Genomic DNA, 23,809 nt, shown 5'->3' on the forward strand with positions numbered 1-23,809 from the left:
GGGTCTCATTGCTGCCTCCCTTTTTCCTATAGTGTGATTCACAATTTTACTGTATGTATTCTGAGCACTTTTTTCCTTTCCTTTGTATCACTTTCCTAGTCTTTTCCTGTCCAAAAACTCCCTAGTACATATGCACCTGGCTACCAGAATTCAAGATGCTTTCACTTCAAGCTCTATAGCACACGCAGCTGTCAGTCTGCAAGCAAGCTTACACTCCTGTAAAATAACAGATCCTTCCCTACAGGTCATCCAGGACCCATCATTTGCACTGACAACAGAGTGGTTACACTTACTTCATTCAGGAACAACAGATTCTCCACTGTGAATCTTTCTCTAAATTAAAAATATAATGGACATCAGTATTTTCCCCCCAGGGCCTCCTCATTTCACTTGAAATCTACACAGACAAGGTTCAAGACACTGGCTGACATTCAGATCAGGCTGTAAGCCCTATTCTCTGAGTAGGCATGGGGCACCAGGCTGTGATTCCAGCAAGAGAAGTTTCTGGCTAGCCAAGTTGCATAAAAGAAGGTACAGCAGGACTGGCAGCCAGATGCTGTTTGGCATGGTGGACAAAGTGGCAGTGCTTCAACACTGGCTGTTGTTTTCTTTTCCTCTCATTCATATCCTCTTGCATCCTTAAATCAAATATGCTTACAGCTTCACATGTCTGCTCCTCACAGAAGAGAAGTTTCTAATCTAAAATGTTAGGGAGATGAATCTGTAGAGGGAATTAATGTATTTTACACCACCATGGAGGAAAAAAAAAAAACACCTCTACACCTAAGTTAAAATTCCCTAAAGGCAACCAAATCTGCATGCAACATTCCAACATTTTATTATGCTCTAACGAATGCTGTATAGAGAAGGCATAGCCACTACATAGATTCATGACATAAGCCATGGGAACCTGAAAGCCCATTCTCCTTCCTTTATAAGTAATGTATAATGTATAAGGAATTTGTATAATTTATTAATTATCAAGACACTGAGTGTGGGAAGTTCCACAGCACCATCCTGTGAGCATCAGTGCCAGGGACACACCAGCAGCTGCGGAGTTGCAACTGATAGAGAGTACATGACAAAACAGAATGCAAAATCTAATGTTGCAGTTGAAAATCTTCTCTAAGAAAAAGCTGCTCCCACAAATTTACAATCAGATACCCCTTCTTTTATTATGAAATAAAAAGCTTCCACTTCAACATTGAAGAGATATAGCTAACAGTGCCGTTCAAAGCTAATGATAAAGGTGAGATAAGGAAGAGGCAGACTGTTCTGGTAACTATATAAAATACAGCAGTCATTTGACTGCAGTTGTATGCTTAATTAGATAAAGTGTTCCAGGATGCGCAGAATTTTCACACATGGGAATCCAGAAGGTATTCCAAACAGTTTACATCTCCATTCCATTTTCTGTAATTTCTCATCTGAAATGACCTTTTTTTTTTTTTAAACATGATTTCATTTGAAAGTTTTGCTAAAAACACTCAATTTTGGCAGCAAATGTAATTAAATTATTTCCCTTTCTGTTTCTTACACCCCTACACATCACCAAAACAACTAACAAAGAAAAAAAAAAACAAACTAGACTTTTGTTTTAAAATTAGCTCTAACAGAATTACAGCTCCCCCTGCAACCACAGATGAAGACTTTGAACTGCATGAAGCCATGAGGACACAAGAAGAGGATGAAGAAAGAGCCATGGGCTACGAAGGGAAGCAGAGGAGGTGGAGGGCAAGGCTGGCGGAGGGCTTGGAGTATTTATAACAAATCAGCCCTCCCTGCATCCACCAGAGCCTCCAGCAGCTGCTGCGCTCCTAGGGATGTGCAACAGTGTGCCAAGGTAAAGGAAAGATGCTCCCAGATGAAAGAAGGTCAAGGTTCTGGCTGCAAGCTGTCTGCAGAACTTGCTGGCACAGCACTGACTGCCTGCCTGGGGTGTTTAAACAGGGCTGGTCTCCCACACACCGCCTCCTGTTCATGGCTAATCCTGCTCAGAGGTCAAATAACGCCAGCCGTGAGTCACCACAGCATCTCCCAGGCAACTGGTCGAATATACGATGTAAACACACAATTACAGATTGACTGCGGGGATCAGGAAGGAGAAGGAGGAGGAGGAAGAGCTGGGCTGAAATAAGTCATGCTTGTATTAAACTCAGTGCTGCAGTAACACTGGGCAAGCACGTCTGTGTCAGCAGGATAGCATGATTTCCTCCTCTCACTTTGCTTCTCCCCAGCATCTTCTTCACTGAAGTCTTTTTTTCCCCCGCAGATAATTTCTCCAAAATGAGGTACAAACACAGGAGGGGCTGTTACACAAATGGCTGCATTTAAGAAGTCACCCTCACTCTCAGCCATTCTTCTAGTACACGTGGGCCTGCCTCTCCCTGAGGCCCCTGTTCAGTGTTGGTCTGATCTAAGCTGCATCACGGGACAACAATCATCCTTATGGAATATCCAAGAAACAAAATCATCACGCAACTAAACCAAAAAATATAAATTCCCATTATAAATAAAGGAACAATCGAAAGCAATTACCTCCTTTCCCTCTGAATCAGAAGCAGAGTCAGATTTCCCACTTGTTACAACTAATGGCAGCAAGAGCAACCCAGGGAGCCCTCCCCAGTGACTCAGTTAGTCTTGGGGCCAGCAGGACAGGGGAAGCAGAGCCACGGAGCTGGGGACAAGCCATGGCCACCAGCCAAGCCATGGCACTGAGGATGCCCAGGCGAATGCTGTAGGAAAGCATTACTGCTGCCCGGAAATCCCATCAAGTATTCTGGTTCCTGAAGGCAAACACAGCATCCTTTCAGATCCTTTCTTGGCAATTTGGCCGCTGGGTCCCAGGAGGGAGATGAGGTCACACCACGCTGTCACAGCCCCTGCGCGCCCCATGCACACGCGGGCTGCGAGTCACCGCCTCTCCCCTTCTGTGAGAAAACAGACGCTGAGCTAATTGATTGCACAGGAATCAGCCACTGTAAAAAGGCTTCTCTTCCCGAGTAGAAAACAGCTCCAACAGCACAGAAAGGAGCGGAAATGAGCAAATGAGGTGGCCAACTCTCAGCCACTAATCACCAGGAGGGAATGGTGTATTTCATTAGCTAAGTCTTTAGTCCAAATCGTACTTCATGCACATCTCTTACAACAAATCACTAGACAGACAAACAATAATAATAAAACAATACACTCAGTTCCATAAGCTGTACTGTATACAGAGGAAACGTCAGACGTTTTTCTCACACTAGTACCAATGTGTTGCACAGCAAGAAGTCAGAAGGGAAGGTTAATTGTAGGGATCACAGCCTAGAATGTGCTCATTCCCACGGGCCTGAAGTCACCAAAGAAAACTCCGTGCTGATTTGTTTTAATTGCACAAAGGCTAAACGAGAGCGGTGTGCTTTAAATGCAAAAAGCCGTTCTGTCTGAGCTCTGCTGGAGGGATGGCACTGAGCACCGCACGTTTCCTCCCTTCTGCAAGGGTTTCAGAGAACGCTGTGTTTGTTCTGAACTGCACAACAAGATTTCAGAGAGAAGGGCTGTGTTTCACAAGGACTACAGCAATGGACCTCATCACACTAATTAAGCAGATCCTAAGAGGAACTGGAACTTACCAGGCCATACACCATTTGGACACTAGCATCTTTAACACTGCAAATGTATCCTCCAGTATCCTGCTCACATTTAAAACTTTTTACTATGTATTAATATAACTTCATATTTTCCACAATAGAATTTCATCAAACATTAAATATTTACAAACTGAAAGTCATACCATTCTAGCAAAGTCAAGCAAGAGATTTTTAAACTGCTAAAGTGGTCATCCAAACCATATATTCTATACTCAATGAATGTACAAATGAGAAAAAAGTTGACCAAAACAGAATTACATTTAAATCCACTTGAAAAAAGCAGATTTCATAGGCTGATACAGTTGGATGCAAAGAAGAGCAACTATTTACCAGGAGAAATTGTCTCCAGACTCCCAGGATTAATCTTCCTAGTGCTTGTGCAGTGCTGGACAGTTGACCCAGTGAAGATCAAGTAGAAAACTACATCATCTTCAACCTTATCTTCCTCAGTCAGCTGCACTGTAATAACAGAGTCGCCCTGGAAAGAAGAACAAAAAAAAAGTCATTAAGTTTACATATCCAAGAACTGCATTAAATAAAACTGCACTCTCAGGCTGCTGCTTTCTGTTCATGCACTCCTTTCAAATGACTTGGGGCCCATCCTGATTTTCAGATATGCAAGTCATCCTCAGCATGCCTCTTAGCCAGACTATCAAGCATTATAGCCAGCCAACCAGCTAGAAAATATGTTGAGCTCAGCTCTGGGAAGAAACACATAGAAACCCCCAGAGTATATTCAGAATAGCAACTTAACATGGGGAAATCTTGCCATTGCACTGAAGTCTGATAAACACACACCCCACACGGGGTCTTTTATAGGCATGCACACACATACAGATAACTCCACGCACGTACATATCACATATACTTAGCTAAGACAACAAAACAGGGTTGCAACTAATATGACCTGTGTTCACTAGTTTAAATTCCCTCATTCTTTTCCCCTGCCACCCTAGCCACTGTGCTGATGATAGTTCCAGCGTGACCAACCCCATCATTGAATACATTCTTCCATCAATAAACACAAATGCTTCACAGCCACTGAGGTTTATGAGATAAATAGCTGATTTCTGCTCAACTTCACAGAGACTTCATTTTAGCACCTGAGAGCAAAACCCTTGTAGATGGAGGGCATATATCATTATCACTGCTGAACTGGTACAGGATACAGTAAATATACCTGCAGTTCATGCACTCCTACAGACCACAGGGTCTGTACAGACCACATATCCAACAAATTCAGTTTTCCATGGAAAAGGGGAAGCAGGGAAGGGGGATGGACTTGCAGTTACCATACCAATAAGTGAAGCACGTTCACTTGATCTGACTGCCCACCATTTATGTGCCTGAAATACACAAAGCATTGAGACACCAAGGACGGGCTGAAATGACCTTCTGCCCCAGTTCCCTCTAAGATCAAAACCAGTTGGTTGTCCCAGTTTTACACAGCAGCTGCATTAGCCAGCCCTCTGCCACAACACTGAGCATGTGCTTAAGGCTGCAAATCTGGAAAAGATTGTTTTTATTATTATTTGTGCCGATTATGTAATTCTGATTTGCATAGCCAATGGAAGACACATGTCATTCACTTCAAACTTTCTCCTTAAAATCATTCAGTTAATCTCTTGAAGAAAAATCTAAGACTTCCAAGTCTTCACGAGCACCCGTACCATGTTAGTGTCGCTTCCCACACTCCATTTCCAGTCTCCCCCATCTTTCATCATCACTTCAACTCTTTTCATGCCCCAGCAGAGCTTCCTCCACATCCAGTGAACTTTAAATTCTTCTCTCCCCTGCCCTGGCTGGTAGCTCTCACCATGGTCAGACCGCATGGACTGCTTTGGACACAAACAAGGTTTTTCAGCGCAGTGCAGCCTTCAGCCTTAAAAGATATGGGTCAGTCTTTTAATGCACAAAATCATGAACTCGCAAAGATAAATGAAGCAGCAAGGAGATTGCATTTCCACAGGCTGCAGAGTTCCAAATGGACATTTCAGGAAAGTACTGCATGATAACATCACACCAGGCTTCCAGCTGGGGATAAAGGAAGCACAGAGCAAAAGTATAGATTCTGTATGTTCAGTGTCAAAACAAAAACAGGTGCAAAAAGAAAGAAATTAAACTCAAGCATGACAAGTTCACATGCTGAGCTGAAAACAAAATAACCCATTGCAAGCAAATGGATCCAGTTTTGAGCGAATGCTCAATTAAAAAAAAAAAAGTTTCAGCCTGCAAATCCTTTGAGCTTGGACTTTTTTTTATCTATCCATCTTTGTTCAAACTGTTCCCCCCTTAAGGCATGAACACACAAGGTACTTAAACAGACTTAAAAATGAGGTGATGTTTAAGGATACTCATCAATGGGGCCAATTGTTTAAGCCATAGCTCTTAAGGGGAATTGTTCTTTTCTTTAACTCACAATTCAAGTACAGCCAGTCCAACTCTCATAAAGCAAAAGCAAATCTGCAGAGAGTGCACGTGAGAAGACACCTGGCTATACATGTGAACAAGGCACTTGCCAGCACAACACTTGATCTAAAAAAAAAAAATAGACAAAAAGAAGCAAAATAAAATGGTGACTACAACTGACTGTGTGTAAACACAGGTAAGAAACCTGAAATCTGCCCAAGCTGAGGCTTAACAAGATGTGTGAACTATTCATATAGAAGTCTGAAATTGCCAAGCAGTCAGGCCCAGTTTTAGAGGTGGCCCTGCTTTAGGCAGGAGGGATAGACCTGGTGACCTCCAGCAATCCCTTCTAGTCACAGTTATTCCGCAGTTTGTATGTTTTATTTTAGCTCTGTTTACCTTAGTGCACATTTAAGCCTAGGGGAAACAAATTCTCCTCAGCTGCTATCGGTCAGCTTTTCAGCTGTGCCTACACCGTGCTTCATGGAGGAACGCTCTCCATCACCCTTCTCCTGATCTTTCTGGAGGACCCGGTCCAGGCCTGATTAGAGAAGCCCAATATCCTAATTATGTCAGCTAAATATTATAATTTTTCTAAACTGAAATCGTACATTGTCTCCAAACGTCTGCAGCAAGATGGATAAGGTGCCACCTAAACGCTGCGTGCTTCAGTTTACTCTCAGCTGTCTCCTGAACGAGCTCTTGGCTGTGCTATGCACGGGACAACTTGCTGTACGTGACCAGAGATCCCAGCGGGAACAAAACACAAAGTGCAGGCCGTCCTTCAACACACATCTCTCTCCTCGGTTATTAACAACTTTGCTACCCACTGCCAATTTTTATTTAATCTTCAAATGCCATTTTGAAACAACGTATTTATTTGAAGAGGAAACAGTGCACAGAACAATCCTCCCTCTTTCAAACACTTGTGGAGCTAAAGAAAATCAGTTACAAACGCAGCCAAAATTCCTTCGATCCTCACAGAAGAGTTTCCAACAGCTCTATTGCATTCAGCCTCCAAAAACATTTTAATTGAAGTGTGTTTACCTTTATTCATTTAATATTATCCAAAAAAGTCATCTGTTCAGTATCACTGCCGCACAAGGTGGTTATTATAACCCTTCTTTCATCCTCAATGGCTAGAACTGGATGGCCAGTCTGCCAATATCCCTTTGGTGAAAGTACAGACAGATCAAAGCCGTTCCCTGGAATGCTCCAACAAATAAGAATAATTTAATTTCAAAACTAGTTTGGATTGACTAATATTTACTTGGCTCAAAGCCTATTGGAAATGAAAACATTCCATTTTCGTCCATTCATGAAAGAGGTCACCCTCGCCTTCATTTTGATCTGAAAGTCTCTGAAAAAGCTTTTTGGATAGCTGTAACATGATGCAAAGAGCATGAATGCTGCTCTGCACTCAAAATACACTCCCTTTCTCAAGCGGAAGGGAGGAGGAGCACAAGCTGCCTCCTCAGGGGATGCACGCGTTGGGAAAACCAGACCTGGCCCTGGGCTTCGATCCACCACAACCCAGCCCAAAGTGATGCTGGTGCAGCTTGTCTCTGAACAGCCAGCTTCCTTAAGGCAGTAGAAATGCAATTGTCTCTAAAAAGGCCCCAGCACAAGTGGAACCTCCTAGAAACAAAACCAGAATGCGGCAAGGCACCTGTTTGCGGCACAGGGACAGCCACACCATGCCAGGCATTTGTTTTTCAAGTCCACAGCCATAAAGGCGTGTGGGTTGTGTGCACAGAGTATGAGCAACTCTGAGTAATCATTTCTTCTGACGCCACCTGGGTTCCACATCTATAAAAGTGGATGATTTCCCTTCAAAGGAGGCTATACAGCAACATTTGCAAGCGATGGCACAGCAGATAATCAATCCATAACTGAGAAGAATCAAGATCACCTGTGCTATTAGGTAGGCGGTAATATCTACCTTGTAACAAGCACCTTTTAAAATCTTTTCTTTTTTTTTTTCCCACTTCAGTCTCTAGAAATCTGCCTGTTTTGAGGGAACCTGGCACAGAGGGCCCTGAACAGCAGCACCACGAGGGACAGCCCTTGTGAGCACATGCACACAGCCCTCAGCCTGAAAGAAGAGGTTCTGCCATGGGACACCCATTCTCCAGGCACGTTTCCCTATTTCCCCTTTGCAGTCTATCTCTATGTTGGGTTAACAGATTTTAAAGTTTCTACCAAAAAAAAACCCAGCACAGTCTACTTTTGCATGTGGAGTGCACTAAAGCACTCCAGCTTTAATTTAGCTTTCAGTGAGAAAACACTGCCAACCAGTAAAGCTACTTTTGTTCCACACAGAAAAACCAAATTACAGCTGATGACCACTGCCATCTCGAGCTGCTTTTTACTCCTGCAGGTAAAACCTATGCAGTTGCATGGAACAGAAAGTTGAGAGATTCATATGCGAAGAAAGAAACCTCTCTCCAATACATTCCCTTCTCCAGAGCTGTTGTAGAAGTCAGCAAGGTGATGCTTCATTCTAGAGGCTGGATTAGGTTCTGAATTAGATGAATAAGCGTAACCTGCCAATGCAGCAAGTTTTGTTTTGTTTCCACTGTTCATAACATGAATCAGGTTTTTGTTGGGTCATTGCTTATTGCATTATGTTATGACAAAAAAAAAAATGGAGAAACATGCTTTTGAAACAGAACTTTTTTCCTTCCCCTTTGGAAAGCTCCAAACAGCTCCTAGCTGAGCTGCTCAGTTGACAGATGCAAAACCATAGCTATGCTTCTTCCTCTCCTCCAAGGAATTTAGACTCACTGGTACTTCTATCTTTTAATTCACAGGTGGAGATGAACTCACTTTTATCCCAGCTGCAGCTCAACACAACACACAGAATCAGGCTGCAATTGTAGGGGACAAGTCCCTTCACATCCCTGTGCTCCAAGTTCCCTATCAATGAAATGGGAATAATGGCTCAAACTCGCTAAGTGCTCTTCATTCAAACAGCTCTTACAAGAAATGCTGACTTTTCAATTACATGATGTATTCTTTGGAAGCTGTTCAGCACTGAGAACAAATAAGTCTGACAAAGTCGAAAGGAAAGGTGAGATGCTTCCACCTCAGCTGAAATTGTAGAATGCTCTGAAATCAGCTGGAGGACAGAAAAGGCAACATCACAATAACTTTCAAAAACACAGGAGAAATCATCTCACAGGAAAAAAAGACCAACAAAACACAACTATATGGATGCTCTATAATCCATTACCACTTATCTCTGCCAGTAAACTAAGTCACAACAAACTTCTGCTCCTGGCAAACTTCAACCCCAAAGTGCCCCATATCGGCTGAGTGACTTGGAGCATCCCTCCCAGCTGAGCTGCCTTGGCTTGGTGCAAACACATGCTGAACTCCCCCACCTCATTGCAGATAAGTGAAATCTGGGGCAAATTCTACCTTTGAAACATCCAGCTGCATCATCTTTGTGTGGTGATGAGTGCATCTTGCATTGTTCTGAGGGCATCTTCCCTCTTGGGAACACGACTAGGGCTGATACTTCAGTTCCTGATGCACCCAAGCTCTTCTGCAGATGGGGCCCTTTATCCCACAACCTCTGAGCTCTATACACTCCTCAATGTATATATTGAGAAATATATACATTTCCTTGCATACAGAAAGGAATGGAAGAGGTCAGAGGTGTGCTACAATGAGATAACAGCAGTCCTTACAGACACCCTCAATTTTAGCAATCCTCACCAAGTCAGGAGAGCACTCCAGAGAAAATCTGTGTCCAGCACAGACCATTCTGCAGAGCCCCAGCCTTTATGAACAAAGGTAGTGCTGTGCAAACTGCCTCAACATGAGCAGCTCCAGCAAGCCCTCCTCACGTGGAGATATCCCCCTCGATAACAGCAGCGACCTGGGTCAGCAGTGCAAGGGAAGATGGATGTCGTTCTGCCGGGGTGTTGCAACCTCCTGCAGATAAGACCTCCAGGGAAAGACTTCAGAAATAAACAGAACGGCAAACAGCCAAGCTTAGGGGAGGGTTGGGTCCTTTTTCACAGTGAACAACTACAACTCCTTGATCTTAAAAGTGCACGAGACAGATTTTATTATTATTTTTCAAGGAAACAGATCACAAAGGAAGACACAAAGAACAACTGGTTTGTAAACAACTGGTTTAAAACTAAAAATTAAAAAATCGTAACCTGCAAACCTACCTAACTTTACTTTGCTCTTGAATTAACAGCAGCACTATTTGGCTTGCCAGATAAAAGTTTCAGGTTACTACGGTGGAGGCTGAGCCCCTCTTTGATGGGAAAGACAGATTTTGCCATGCGGTCTCTTGCCCTTAGGAAAATACAATGGCAGCCCACAACTTCTTGCCCACAGGCCACCAAAAGAGCACAATGATGGTACAGGTTTTTCTGCCAGCCCACACAGGAACTCCAGGTGACACTTCCCACATTTCATTAACACCACACAGAACCAGCCCAGCTCCTCTTTCAGCATTAGCCACAAAGTCATGACCGAAGCACTGACATGCATATGCAAAATAACTTCCTTCTCCCCAATGCTTTCTCCTCACAAAGATGAGAAAGAAGAACAATACTTTGAAGAATACTTTCTTATACAATATTTTGCCCCAAAATAAGTTCAGATTAACATGCTGATGGATTGATGCAGGACAAAGAATGGATACGGAGTCAAAAGGCCATTTAATTAAGATCCCTTGGGTAAGAGGAATAAGTAGGAAAACAGGGACACCTGTGATAAATACAGCTGCAAGAAATAGTCTGCTATGCAGTGCTAAGTGGATAGAGGGAGCTGAGAACTACCAGTAAATACAGATGTTATTGGAATTGCTGCTTCCAGGTGCAAGCTGGCTCATGCGGATCTATCCTGAGTGCAACCTGTGCTGAAAACGCAGCACAAACCTTGCCTGTCTGCAGAGCCAGCACCATTAGCACTGATTTATTAAGGCAGCCTCACAGCCACACAACATCCCACACCAGTTCAGGTGCCTAATCCTGCAGCAGGGTTTGTTTGCAAAGAGATAAATGGCTCAGGGACAGCAAGGAGAGGGTTTCCTACTCTGAGTCAGTGCAACACAAACGCCAACAGAATTGGACACACTTAAAGAAGCCCATTATTAGCAACCCATGTCCTTTGACAGAGCACGTCTGCATCTCTAAATCAATCAGCTCTGTGATGAATCTTTATTGAGTGTCAAGAGGCGATTATAGGTATTACACACACATTAATACAGGCAGCTTGAAGGAGATCTCTACAGACTGCCAACAGAAAATCCATCAAAGTAAGAGGATCTCGTTAGTGCTGAAGGCAACATAATTTATCTTCATGGGTGCATCTTTATGACACGTTATTTAGGTGCACAGAGCCAGGGAAGTTACTAGAACTGGCTGTTAGTAGTCAGTCTGGATGCATTACTGCTTTAGCACAGAGCTCCACAAGCTCTGGAGCACTTCCATTCCCAGCTCTTGTTCAGCAGCTGCAGGAAGCTGTACTGCGCAGACAACTAAACAGCCATGAGCATTTCTGAAATTATAAAATTAACAAAAAAGAGAAGAAAAAGGTTAAGTAGAAATACAGGAAGGATAAGAAAAGCATCACTGAAATGCTAGAGAATAATATCTCAGGGAGATCTGTACTGGGAAGAGTAGCGTAGCTGGGAACATAATTATATTGTGTGGTTGAAATTGGCAGTGTAGTAGAGAAAACATTGATTTATTTTCATTTATTTGAGTGGGTTAGCATTGGCCAGGTCATTCATTTCAAACACTGTGTGCTTGTTGCTGTGGCCTGCACCATCTGCGTGAGCAGCCTGCCTGCAGCAAGCCCCAGACAGCTCTGGTGTTGGGAAGAGGCGTGCATAGAGGAGCACATGCACTAACACTGGGGGACTGACCTCTCCTCTAGGCAAGTCTCCACACAATGCCATCACATGAAGACAAGACAAAAAACAGGGAACCTTCTGCAGAGCAAGATGTCCACTCTGGTATCACTGATATTCCCCACCAAGGGCTGATCTTACTATTAAGAGTTTTTCTCAGAACCAACCTCTGGAAACTACTGCACCCATTTCCTACAAAAACACATCCAAATTGATAGGAATGTCTTGTTCTGTCCTCTTTCTGAAGTCTATTCTATTCTATTCCTTACTACACTGCAAAACAAAGCACACGATTTATTACCAGCTGCTTGGGCTGATAGTGCTCCCTGCTAACTACTCACATAGCAATAACAACAAAAAATCACAGAGTCTGGAAGAAATAGCAGACAGCCTGAGTGTGCTTGGTGACTAAGAAAGAAATCCAGCGATCCTCCTGGCATCAAAGAGCTGAACAGAGTCACAATTCCTGGAAGATAAAGTACGTGTGATCCTGGGAGATAAAGCACATGTGATGACACATCATTTGAAACAATCTCCTGTCACCGCAGTATTTTCACAAATAGTCTTGATGTGTCTCATAGGAAAAAAGTATTAATAATCCAATTTGAACACAAACATTCAAAGGCACAAGGACAGCATTTTCCTTATACTTCAGCATCCTCTACAGTGCTGCAAGCACCTCGAAGAGAGACAGCCCAGAGAGCACACCAGACTGCTGATTTTCCTGCTAGCTGCAAAGCATCTGCTTCACTCTGTAAACATTTTGCAGGCAGCTCTTGGAGCTACGCTGTGGTGATAGAGGCACTTTTTAAAGTTGCATCTCTTTGTTTGGGGGGGGATAAAACCAGTTCCAGCCACTATCCACAACCAGTGAGCAGATGACACTTTCGCAACACTGAAAAGAACCCCTTTGAAACAAAGATGCAAACGCAGGCAAGCTCTACAGGCGGCTGTTCTGCAAACGTGCCGCAACAGAGCTGCCACTTGATGGCAGCACACTGCACTGATCTCAGCACGCAGCCATTAATCACAGTTCAGTTTATTTTCCACTTAGGAACAATGTGGGATTGCAGGGGATGAGTGTTTGCAAGCACACTGCATGCAGCACAGCCTTCTGAAGGACAGGAGCCAACAGGCTTTTTGCAGATTTGAGAGCCTGTTTGAAAGCATCATGCCTTTGTCAATTCAAGGCCTTAAAGTCACCCTGACAATAGCTCTGCTGTCAGAACTGGTTTCAGCCTAACAGTTCTCAAAACAAGTGTCAGGATTTTGATGCTGGGATATTTGTTTGGTTGTCCTAAAGGTAATGGAAATTCATAAATTCTCTATATAAGTACAATCCACAGAGGAAGAGCATTTTCATCCTCTTAAACACCAAGTCCTGCACTCCATCAATCAGGACAGGAAGCACCGCAGGGGTTGGGACGCAATCTCAACTTCATTCCAGATACCAACCAGCTCATCAGCTAGTGCAAGACCCAAAAAAAACTAAATTTAGACCCTCAGAGGTATAAATTCACCTAGGGTTTTTGTTTTGTTTGCTAATTCAAACTCAGTGTGACAGTATAAGGACTGCTTCTGCCTGTTTGCAGTGGGGCTCAGTTTTTGGGAACAGGTTGAACCAATCTGATAACTCTGCCAGAGAGGTGATCATCATCTCATCGGCTTTCCCACCCTTGCCCTGTGCCAGGCCTGGCACCTTTCTTCTGGAAATCTTATTATTTGAAGATTGCATCTAATGGTGCAAAGTAACACTGACTTAAGGGCAGAACTTCAGACAGCAAATGCTCCAGATGTTAAGTTGGTCCACTTGTTATATACACACTAAAAAAGATCACAGAAGCAAAGATCAAATAGAGAATTACAGCAGGAGGACTCGGAACCCAAATCACCATCATTTTTAGTTTGGCTAATAGGAATGAAGTGCTGAGAAGAGACCTCTGAGCTGCAAATTAATCCACGGTGCACCTGGAAGAAAGGAAGGCAGTGCTGATGGCCCTTCTGGCTCGTCCAGCCAAAGCTTTCCCAAGTACATGCATAAGATGACCGCTTTACAAGAAATCCTACACTGAGTAGATCCCATAAGCCAGAGAATGCTTCATCTAAGAGGAGCAAGCCAAGCAAACAGCTTTGTGATAACCCATCTGAGCCAAACCACCAGCACTCAGGTGCCCCAAGCACTGCTAGGTGCCCATTTCAGCAGAAGAGGTGACGTTTGTTCCATGACATACACCAGAATTTGAAAAGAATTCAAATCAAGGACTTACATAACAAAAACTCACAAACAAACAAAACATGAGGATAAGCACAGACTGGGAAGGATATCATTTAGTCTGCAAAATGAAAAAGAACCAGGAAAGTCACAAAGTCCTGCTCTCAAAACAAAGTTTGATCTGGCGCCCCAGCTAAAGTTCTTAAAACCAAACAAGAAGCAGGTTCTTCCACAAGGAACACAAGCAAATATTTTATTTGTAAAGGGCGCTCAGAGGCCTTCCATTCATAAATCAAAGACACTTTGAAGGCGAGGCAGAAAACTACTTTGTCATTAAGAAGAAATCAAGCACTCAACAAATAAAAGACAAGAGGCTTATCAGATCCTCTCACTGCAGAACTGAGCTGAACATCAAGGCCGATTCTCTTCTTGCCTAAGGACCTCAGGAGAAAGTAAGACAAGACTCTGCTTAGTAATTTTCATGAGAAATTCCCACATCAAAAACAAGCGAGGCATATTCCACTTTTTCTGCTGGACTGATTTCAGATGTTAATATCCCAGAGGCTTTTGTCACTGTTGATGGACACTAAGTAAGCAAATTCAGCTTTAGTAGGAAAGTAGACCACAGCTGGTGATCTCATGGCAACAGTTCACTGTGTTAGGACTATGAAAGTATTTCATTCCTTCCTTTTGTGTCTTCGGTAGAGATGGAAGACCACTGATTACTTAGCAGATAATATTGCACAAGCCGTACTCGGGACCGTCTCAGACATAATCACAACCCAACAGACGCTGCTGCTAAAGCCTCAAGCTCTCTGTGTTGTGCTTCTTTTCTCGTGTAATCCCTTATTATTTACTCCAAAGAGGGTTCCTCTTAAAACACAAACATCAGAGGTTACCACACTTGTTTTTCCTCAGGATTATGCGTACGAGGTGCACTCCAATTGTCTCAATCTGTGTGAGATATGTAAGTGAAAGAAATATATTCCTATTATTAACACCACCTTTTTCTTCCCACCTACATTAAAACAAAACACACTGGAAGACTTACAGTAGTTCATTCATTAACAGATCTACTGTACCCAAAGCTCAGGTTATATTAAGAGAGGGTCAGTGCATTCTTGCTGAAGCTTTTGAAGTTCATACTTCATTAAGTTGCATGGCATTTTGGCGTGGAATTGAGAGCTCTCGTCTCTACCAAAACTCTCTCAGAGAAATTCTGAGGGTTACCCAGCTCCTAAGTGGCAATTTATACAAGAGACTCAGTCCACAGACTGATTAAAGACCAAAGTCAACGGGAGCGCCTTTATCAATTAAGTGCTTGCCCTCCCATACATTCACTAGGTATGACACATTTAGCTTTGTCATCCCAAATAATGTAGGCACACCTTAGACAAACTGTGCATAGGAGTGCTGTGATTTAGAACAAGTTCATTCCTTTTAATCAAAAAGAAAAAAAAAAAAAAAGGCAGTGATGCATCATCCTTCCCCAGCTGCTAATCTTTTCCATTTCACACCCACTGATTATTATCATTGCAAAAAAAACCACACACCCGTCTTAAAGGTGGATCTAAAGTTGTAGTCTTGGTAGTAAAAGTCTTGGTACTAACAGAGAGAAGGTGGCAGAAGATGACACTGCTTCACACCTCATCCCCGCACATCACCTCAGTCTGGTCTGACACTTTCATACCTGGTACCACTCTCAGGTTTTACTTCTAGAAAACAACATGGACTTCAGAGTGGCAGAAAATGTGAATGGGTTTAAAAGAAGAAGTCAATAACATTACAGTAACCCTAGAGCTAGCAGCCAGCAAGGCTGAGATCAGAAGCCACGAAGGCTCTTCTGAATTAAGATTACTGGGACATTATGCAACTGATTTGATTGCAGTCATTTACTTGTGTGCACTCTGTATTTACCAGTTTGGTTAGAAAGTGAGACATGGCCTGTGATCCTTGATGCATTTGTACTTAAATCTCCTGCTGGATACCCCACTGGACTCTCAATTAATGACAGCATTTATACAAAGATCACCACTTTGCTTCCACCAAGCTCTTTCCCATTTCCTTTCTGTCACTACAATTTTAGCCTCAGTCACATTTAAGTGAAGTGATTGATCTCAGCTACTTAATTTATAAACAGAGAACTTCACCAATTTATTGCAATAAAATAAAAACACTTAAAAGTAAGCCTCTGTTACTTAGAGCAATGCTGATCCTTTTTTTCCTATCCACATACTCTTGATGAGTTAAATATTCCAATAATACCCCAGCAAGAGCTAGGCAGTACCCTACAATGCTCAAGTTGAAATTCTGACTTATGTTACTGGAGATATTCAGCTTATTCAAAAGGGTGAAGATGAAAGAGGTCATGTCAGGTATCCACTGAAAGCAAACAAAACTGAAGCTCCTGACTTTTTGCATCCCATGAATGCCAGAGTTCTGCAACTTCCCCACTTCACCCTGAGCCCTGGCAGCACATGGAGCATCTCAGTCTTTCATTTGGGTTTTTGGATGCACAAAGGCCCAGAAAGAGCAGGAGCAAGATTTGAAACATTGTCCTACATCCACTCCCTCATGGTTGATAGAGCTTCTCTACCAGTGGGACAGCTCTGAAGTACAAGAGGGATACAGGTGAGGCCACTTTCAGATTTAACATGATACCTGAGCACCAACAGAGATGTTCCCCAATACTGTCCCAGGACTGCTCAGCCACATGAACTTATTAGCAAATCCTGCAGTAAAGTACAGTTGAAGAAACCCACGTATGTTAAAAATGTTCATAGAGCAACTCTTCCACAGAATATCCACAGGCACACCAAAGCCTCCATATAAAGTCTGACCAATACAAATAACATATTAGGGAAAAAAACACCCCCCAAAAAAACACAAATCAAAAAACAACAAGAACAGAAGAACACCAGCAACAAAAACCAGAGATCCCAGCCAAGCAGCAGCTCCTTTTCATAACCTTGAGCAATGCCAGTGAAAAAGCCAGGAGATGAATAAATCCTGGTCCTTACTACAGCCCTACGTGCGATGCAGATTACAGCTCTAGAAACTATCGCTGCATTGAAGCCAAGTTTGTACAACAAGGTCTAGGACCACTACTTTGCAAAGAGACGTGAATCCTTCATCACAGCTGCACAAAACACAGCAGACCTTACTAAGGACTTCCCAGCTCTGCTGCCCTGGCTCTTCAGAACCCAGCTGCTGGCAGCAAGGCAGAGCTAAGGTTTGTCCCCCAGTAAGCAGCTTTAGAAAGGAGGTAAGGTTTGGATATCTTTCTTTCCAATTCACACAACCCTGGGCCAAAGGCGCCACCGTATTTAAACACAACTGAGTGCTGACAGCCATGCAGCTCGGGTAGCTGCTGGCCTGGCGTTAAGTGTCTCGCGCTGCGCCGAACTTGCACTGCGCTATATCAAGGAATGCATAGCTGTCCTATCTCTCCTGGCACCAGCTCCTCTGCCTTGTGACCATGCTGCTGACAAACCAGGAGCAGCACCGAGCTCATCCCTATATTAGAGCATATGTGGAAGTTCTGCGTTTTCTATCACCCGCAAAATTTTGGTCTCCAGTAGATTCAACACCTCAGGTTCCCAGTTTGTCTTTCGTAATTATGAAGTTACAAGTCCAGGCAATCTGTTGATCATCAGATAAGGAGTAACATGCTACAAGCTGATAGACTTCCAGGAATAGATCTGGAGACATCATCTTTTTTTTTTAGCTTCTCCATTCAAAAGTAGATCAGTAAAGTTGCTACAGTCAGACTTTTCTAAGGCATTTTAGCATTATTTCTGTGCATTAGCCCAAGTCTGCACTTTACATGGAGCTTTCAGGATGAAACTCATGAAAGATTCAAATTAAATAAATAACTTTGAATCTAACCTATTGATTTAAAAGAGAAAATGTATGAAGGATGCACTGCAAAGGCCCCAAGCACAAAAGGGTAAAACCTGGGGGAAGCAACATTCCTGAAAGTAGGCAAATGAAGAGAGATTCCCTGATGTGTTTGTATTGCCTGCCATTTCCAGTCATCTATTCCACAAAGCTGTAATTAATTATGGAGAAATTCATTGGACACTGTTCTCAGCTTCCTGAAAACAAGCTGGAGGAGGAACCCATGCAAGGAAAGCAGTTATCACTGCTCTGAACAAGGTTTGGTATTCACCTGCTAACAGGCCAGCCCTTGAAAAAAGAAAAATACAAGGAAAATGTATTTTCCTTTCTGTTCTGCTCACCTCACACAGTTCTCAGATGAGCTGAACCAATTCACACCTCCAGGAACACAGCAACTAATTTTAAAATTTGCATAACATCAACACATTCAAAGGAAATAGGAAGATTAAATATCTAGTTTTTAAGGTTGATGAGTTTCTTTTTGTTTTCTCCTCTTCCTTAAGCCACCGAGATTTGTTTGTTTTGAGAGGGATCTGATCTGCATAGACACCTGGTCATGGGATCATCAAGGGGAGAGAAAAAGGAGTCCCTGATGCAGAAATAATGTTGCCATGAACTTATTCCCATCTGAAAGAAAAAAAAAACAATACTGAGTGCTGTACAATCATTGTTTTCCACTGGGCAAAGTTTGACCTCAGCCAAGTCCTCCTCACAGTCACGTGGGGAAGAGGACTTCTAAATCAGCCACTGAAATACGTATTGAATGCAAAGCTACACAAAATGGTGGGAAAGTAAACTGAGTCAGATGATAAGACTGGGAAAACAAAGCCTCCTGATTTGTTAAGGCATACCCTGCCCAACAGACATAAGAATAATTTTATCCTGCTTTCTACCATTCATATATTTTTACTGTAGCATCTGCAGAACATGTTTATACATAAGTCTGTTCTTTTTTTTTTAAAAAAAAAAACAAACAAACCTAAAGTTTAAATAAAAGTTTATTCAAAGTCACTCTGTTCAGCACGTTTGTGTTTTAACAGACTTCAGTCTGATCTGAGCTCCACAATAAAACACAACATGGCATTCTACTGCAGGAAGGCTGTTTTGCTCAAGTCAAATCATCCTACAAGGTGTTCATCTTCCTCCCAGCACCACACTTAGCACAGTAAGTACAGAATGAATTCTAATGCACACAGCTTCCAGGTGGTAATGAAGCATACACAAAACTTGAAAAATTCCACGAAATTAAAAGGTCAGTAAGTTCACTGTTTACCACAAACAATGCTTTCCAAGCTACAGCTCATTTACTTGATGTGAGAGTTTCCTATTCCTCCCGCAAAGAACTACATTAGTAAGCAATTTTTCCTCCCAGCTTTCCACTCTTGCAGCACACAAACCCAGGACAGCTTAGCAGCCCATCCTGCTGTGTGCACGGCAATGCAGAAAGTAAATGGTTACAGCCTTGGCTGGCAGCTTTGGCACAAGTGTCACACACATGCATCCACACCCACAAATTTGGGTCTAATTTGACAGTCCCCGTATTCTGCAACAAAGCTGCTATTCAAGAGCAAAAGGAAGCTTGTTCCCTATTAACGCAGCCAGGGAGGCTATGAGCTTGCAGGAGGTGCCACAGTCCGTGCCCTGCTGCAGGAGCCTGTCAGCCCAGCCCCAACTGCTTCCAGACGCCCCCTGCCACATTTAAAACCCTGAGCAGAAAAACCATCATCAGAGTGAGCTGTGCATTGGATGCTCTATTCTCCACTCCAGTAATTCTTTCTGTAAGAAAGAATTACTCTCGACACACCAAGTGAGGAACCAAAAAGCAGGGGGCTCCTGCACTGCGCGGCTACGTGACACCAGCATTACCACGTGCCACAGAATCTCCTTCAAACCGAGTCCTTGGAAGTCAGAAGGACTCAGTAAACTCACCTGAGGGTTATCACTGTGTATTGGCAGTACAACTGAGTGAATACAAGCAATGTCTTTAGGGAGCAGGGAGGAAATGAGCAGAATCTCCATCACTGGTGGTGAGAAGCATTTTACAGGAATAGGAGGAAAGGAAAGAGCTGCTGAAACTTTTTACTCACATATAATGGAGCTTGCTGTGGATTAAGTTTCATGACCTCAGAACACTGAAACAAAAAAGAAAAGACAAATTTAGGACTGTTTTCCATAAAATGTTAAGTACTTCTCCATAGCTGCATGATGTTACATTTCCAATGTGGTACTAGCATTCTTACATTACTACTTCTAATAGAAAGTTATGTAAAAAACTATTTTCTGTATTTTCCCTCTTCCAGGTCAACACGGATCTGCTATTTTTTCATTTATGCAGTTATTAAGCAAAGGCAATTCTAAAACAATTTACTGAGCAAATCAACGTTTGCTTCCCATCTGTTGGCTCTTGTGATATTCCAAAGTGAAACTGGCTTCCCATTCACACACCCCTAAACCCACCCCTCCTCCTAGCAACCTTTGCTTCTTATGACAACGATCAGTCCTTCATTACACATCTGTCCATATATTTCCCTCGCTTCCATAAGCTTTCCCATTTCTCCACTGCAGCAGCAAACAGCACAAGCAAAAGCTGTAAGATTCTGTTTAATGCATGTATAAAGCAATCCAAGCTCCTGAGAAAATAATTAAAAACTCAATCTCTGTCATTGCTCATGTCTGCAGCGCTGCAGTCTGCACAGCAAGTACTTTAACCCCATTTCAGAAGGAGATGAAGCATCACTCTGCTTTTCCACAAAGAAGCAACCTACACAGGATCTTCTTCATTCTTTGTTCCCTTCCAAAACCCCCAGCTTGCCTTTAGTGAGACAGAAATCCAAAAACAGTTGACGTTCTCATAGCTGATTCCAGCTTTTAGTGCTCCCTCACACGCTCTCCTCATACTGCAAAGTGCTTTTGCACTGGTTATTCTCAGTGGCTGAGCTACCTGCTGAGCTGCTCGGCCCAACACCATCCTGCTGCAGAAGGTCCCACACCACAGACAGATGAACACCCCAAAATACTTCTAGATTTATTCAATTCATAGTTATTTTCAGCCTCAAGAGTCCCCTCCAACAGCAAGGATGCCTCAAAATGGTTACACTTGATAGTTTTCCCTACCTCTTTGGATTTACAAAGAATTACTTGCTGGTGAAAACAAGGGACAAGGAACACAAGCTGTCGTTTGGGCTGGTAAGCTCCAAAAGCAGCTCTGCAAGCAATCCTCCATATGATATGCTCCTGCCACGCCAGTCCTACTGAGCTCTCACAACGAAAAGCAGAAAACAGGGGGGGAAGGGGGGGGGGGAAGGGAAAGGAAAAAAGACTAAAAGATAATTAAAAAAACCAAAACCAACAGAAGTGCAAACCATGCAAGCCTTGCCAATCTGCCTCATGACCTACCTGAACGTCTCTGCTATTCTGAACATAGACATCTTGAACAGGGGAACCGAAGCAAAACCCAGCTGAGAGCTGTTATTGTACCTTACAGAGATTAAACCAGAGTTGGACAAACTCCCTTCAAGCCCATCCCGCATTTGAATTTTCACAAAGTCTCACTGCAACAGAGCAATTCCCTCCTGAAGCAAAATTAAGTCCCGCAGTCTGGCTCAGCAATCTGGTAGCATTTGGATATGACTTAAAAAAATATATTGCTGCAGAGAAGCAAAACAGTTGTGTCTCAGATGAGAATGTTTAAAGAGATTTAAGACAAAGCACTGCTTTCTCACCATTTCTTTTCAAGTCATGACAAGTACATGAACTACTTCTCTTTTTGCTCATAAAAGATGCTGTGTGATATACCTTCAAAGTCAACGTGCCTACATTTTTGCATTTATAAAAACTTTCAGGATCACTCTTTATCCCTGAAATTCAGCCATACCTCCACACTGGCTATATTACAACTGGCCTAAGATACAAGTTAGAGAATGTCATATGAAACATTCAGGAGAACAGAACATAACAGGTCTGTATCTCCCCAAGATACAAAATTCTACTCCTCGAGTTCCTCCCCATTCCCAAATAATTAGTTTTACTAAACTCTCGTCAGTTATTTTAGCTTCTCAGAAGTCAGCTCCGACGAAAGGAAGTCATTCTAACACACTTGAAGTCATCCTTTCCCCGTCATTAAATAACAGCTTTACCTCTTCCACATCAAGGTTCACAGGTATGTTATTGTCACCGCTGTCACCACACAAAATAACTTCTGTGATTTGCAATCAAGTTACAGCTGCAGTTACCCACGACGCCAAAAAAGCAAACATACTCTCAGGAAGCTTGCACCTCATCTTCACCACAGCCGTTTGCTTTGCTGGGACAAAGCTGTGGGGCAGGGGCCAATGTGCCCTACAGATACAGGACTGCCATTGCTACCTCCCCACCCTGCTCCTGTTAGCTACACCCAGCCATCAAGTCAACACTTTCAAAAAAGCCCAACCCAAAGCCTCACCAACCAGGCAGGAAGCATCCGCCTGACCCCAGCGCGCTGCTAAAACAGCAGCAGGATTCATTCTGATTTATTGTCCCACCCCTGGTGCAGGTTTGAGAAGCAGGAGAGCTGCCGACAGAAGGGATCGGGTATGAAGCCAGACCTTTAGTCACCTTTTTTACTGACAGCTTCAGCCTACCTCCTTCCAGCTAAGCCATGGAGGGGCCTTGTCACACCATGCTTGGTGTTTGGGCTGCCATGCCATAGCGCTGAGCCACTATGAGCCCCCTCCCCTGCTTTCACAAGTTTTGTGCAAGGTGCCATCCTGACTCCTACTGCTAATGCTCCTCACACCTTCATACGCAGCAGAAATTGCAGCTCCTGCACTCCATCACAATGCCTACTGTCAGATTTATCCAAATTAAGAAGCTGTTACACTGTACATCATGCCCAATACCATCAAATCATTTTTCTTGTAGGTTCCATTGTGCAAACCCTGCACTCAGGCTCCATTACATTTTATTGTTGTTTGTTTGTTTGTTTTTAAATCAGATCACTTTAACAAAGCAGACAAAACAAGCAATATTATGAACTCTCAAGATCTTTGGTAGAAACTAGTATAAGAAGTCTGACTGCACTGATGGTGTCAAAGATGTGTACAAAACAGCAACAGTAGAAGGGTATCCTATCAACAGAGCATTTGGATTTTTGCTATTCAAGTAATCACGTGGCCTTGCATACTCTGACCTCTGCCACCCTACAGAAATGCATATTGCATTGCTTCATCCCCTTCCTGGCAGATGCCTGGCAGCAGCTGAGCAGAGAGAAATAGAAAAGAACACATGCAGGTCAGGAAAGGAAGGATGGGCTGGTTCCAAACTCCCACAAGATGAGGTTATGCTGTGGGAGAGTTGAGTATCGTTGAAAAGACTGCGGTCACAAGTTGCAGGGGCCAAAAGAAGGCTTCATACCTAAGGAAGTGAAAATACTGACACTGCTCATGAAAGAAAAGGGGATGCCCAGGAGTTCAAACACATGGCTGGGCTGGTGTGGGATTTTTGTCTGTTTGCAAGAGAAGTTCATTGCAGCAGCAGTGAGGTAAGGTAAGAGTGTGACTGTCTTGATGCTTGATCTTGACAAACAAGAAAAATATCTGGAAATACTTCCTGCAGGAAGATTTTCCCCCTTTTATCTTCCTAGAAGTCTTCACATCAATGGCTTAAATGAAACAATTTAATATTTCATAATATATATGTCAGTCCAATTTTTCAAAGTAAACAAACTTCATTTGCAAGGAGACAAGCAAGTTCTGAAGATATTTTATCTTGTTAGGAAGTGCTCTGGCAAACACATAT

At 43.0% G+C, this 23,809-nt stretch overlaps 1 protein-coding gene across 6 annotated transcripts in view; it reads right to left on the minus strand.

The window, feature by feature from the left end:
- The window catches only part of AKAP13 (A-kinase anchoring protein 13), a 192,297-nt gene that overhangs the window by 122,415 nt on the left and 46,073 nt on the right, over window positions 1-23,809 (minus strand). For all 6 annotated transcript variants that reach the window (XM_042875601.1, XM_042875600.1, XM_042875602.1 and 3 more), the window contains exons 3-4: window positions 20,122-20,166; window positions 3,963-4,110 (exon numbers count right to left, since the gene is read on the minus strand). In XM_042875601.1, the coding sequence (XP_042731535.1) occupies window positions 3,963-4,110; window positions 20,122-20,154 (181 nt within the window). In that variant the 5' untranslated portion in view covers window positions 20,155-20,166. The remainder of the gene's footprint in view (window positions 1-3,962; window positions 4,111-20,121; window positions 20,167-23,809) is intronic.

Source organism: Lagopus leucura, unplaced genomic scaffold (genome assembly GCF_019238085.1).
Source record: "Lagopus leucura isolate 7727_CA_CO unplaced genomic scaffold, USGS_WTPT01 Super-Scaffold_100015, whole genome shotgun sequence".
NCBI classification, from domain to species: domain Eukaryota; kingdom Metazoa; phylum Chordata; class Aves; order Galliformes; family Phasianidae; genus Lagopus; species Lagopus leucura.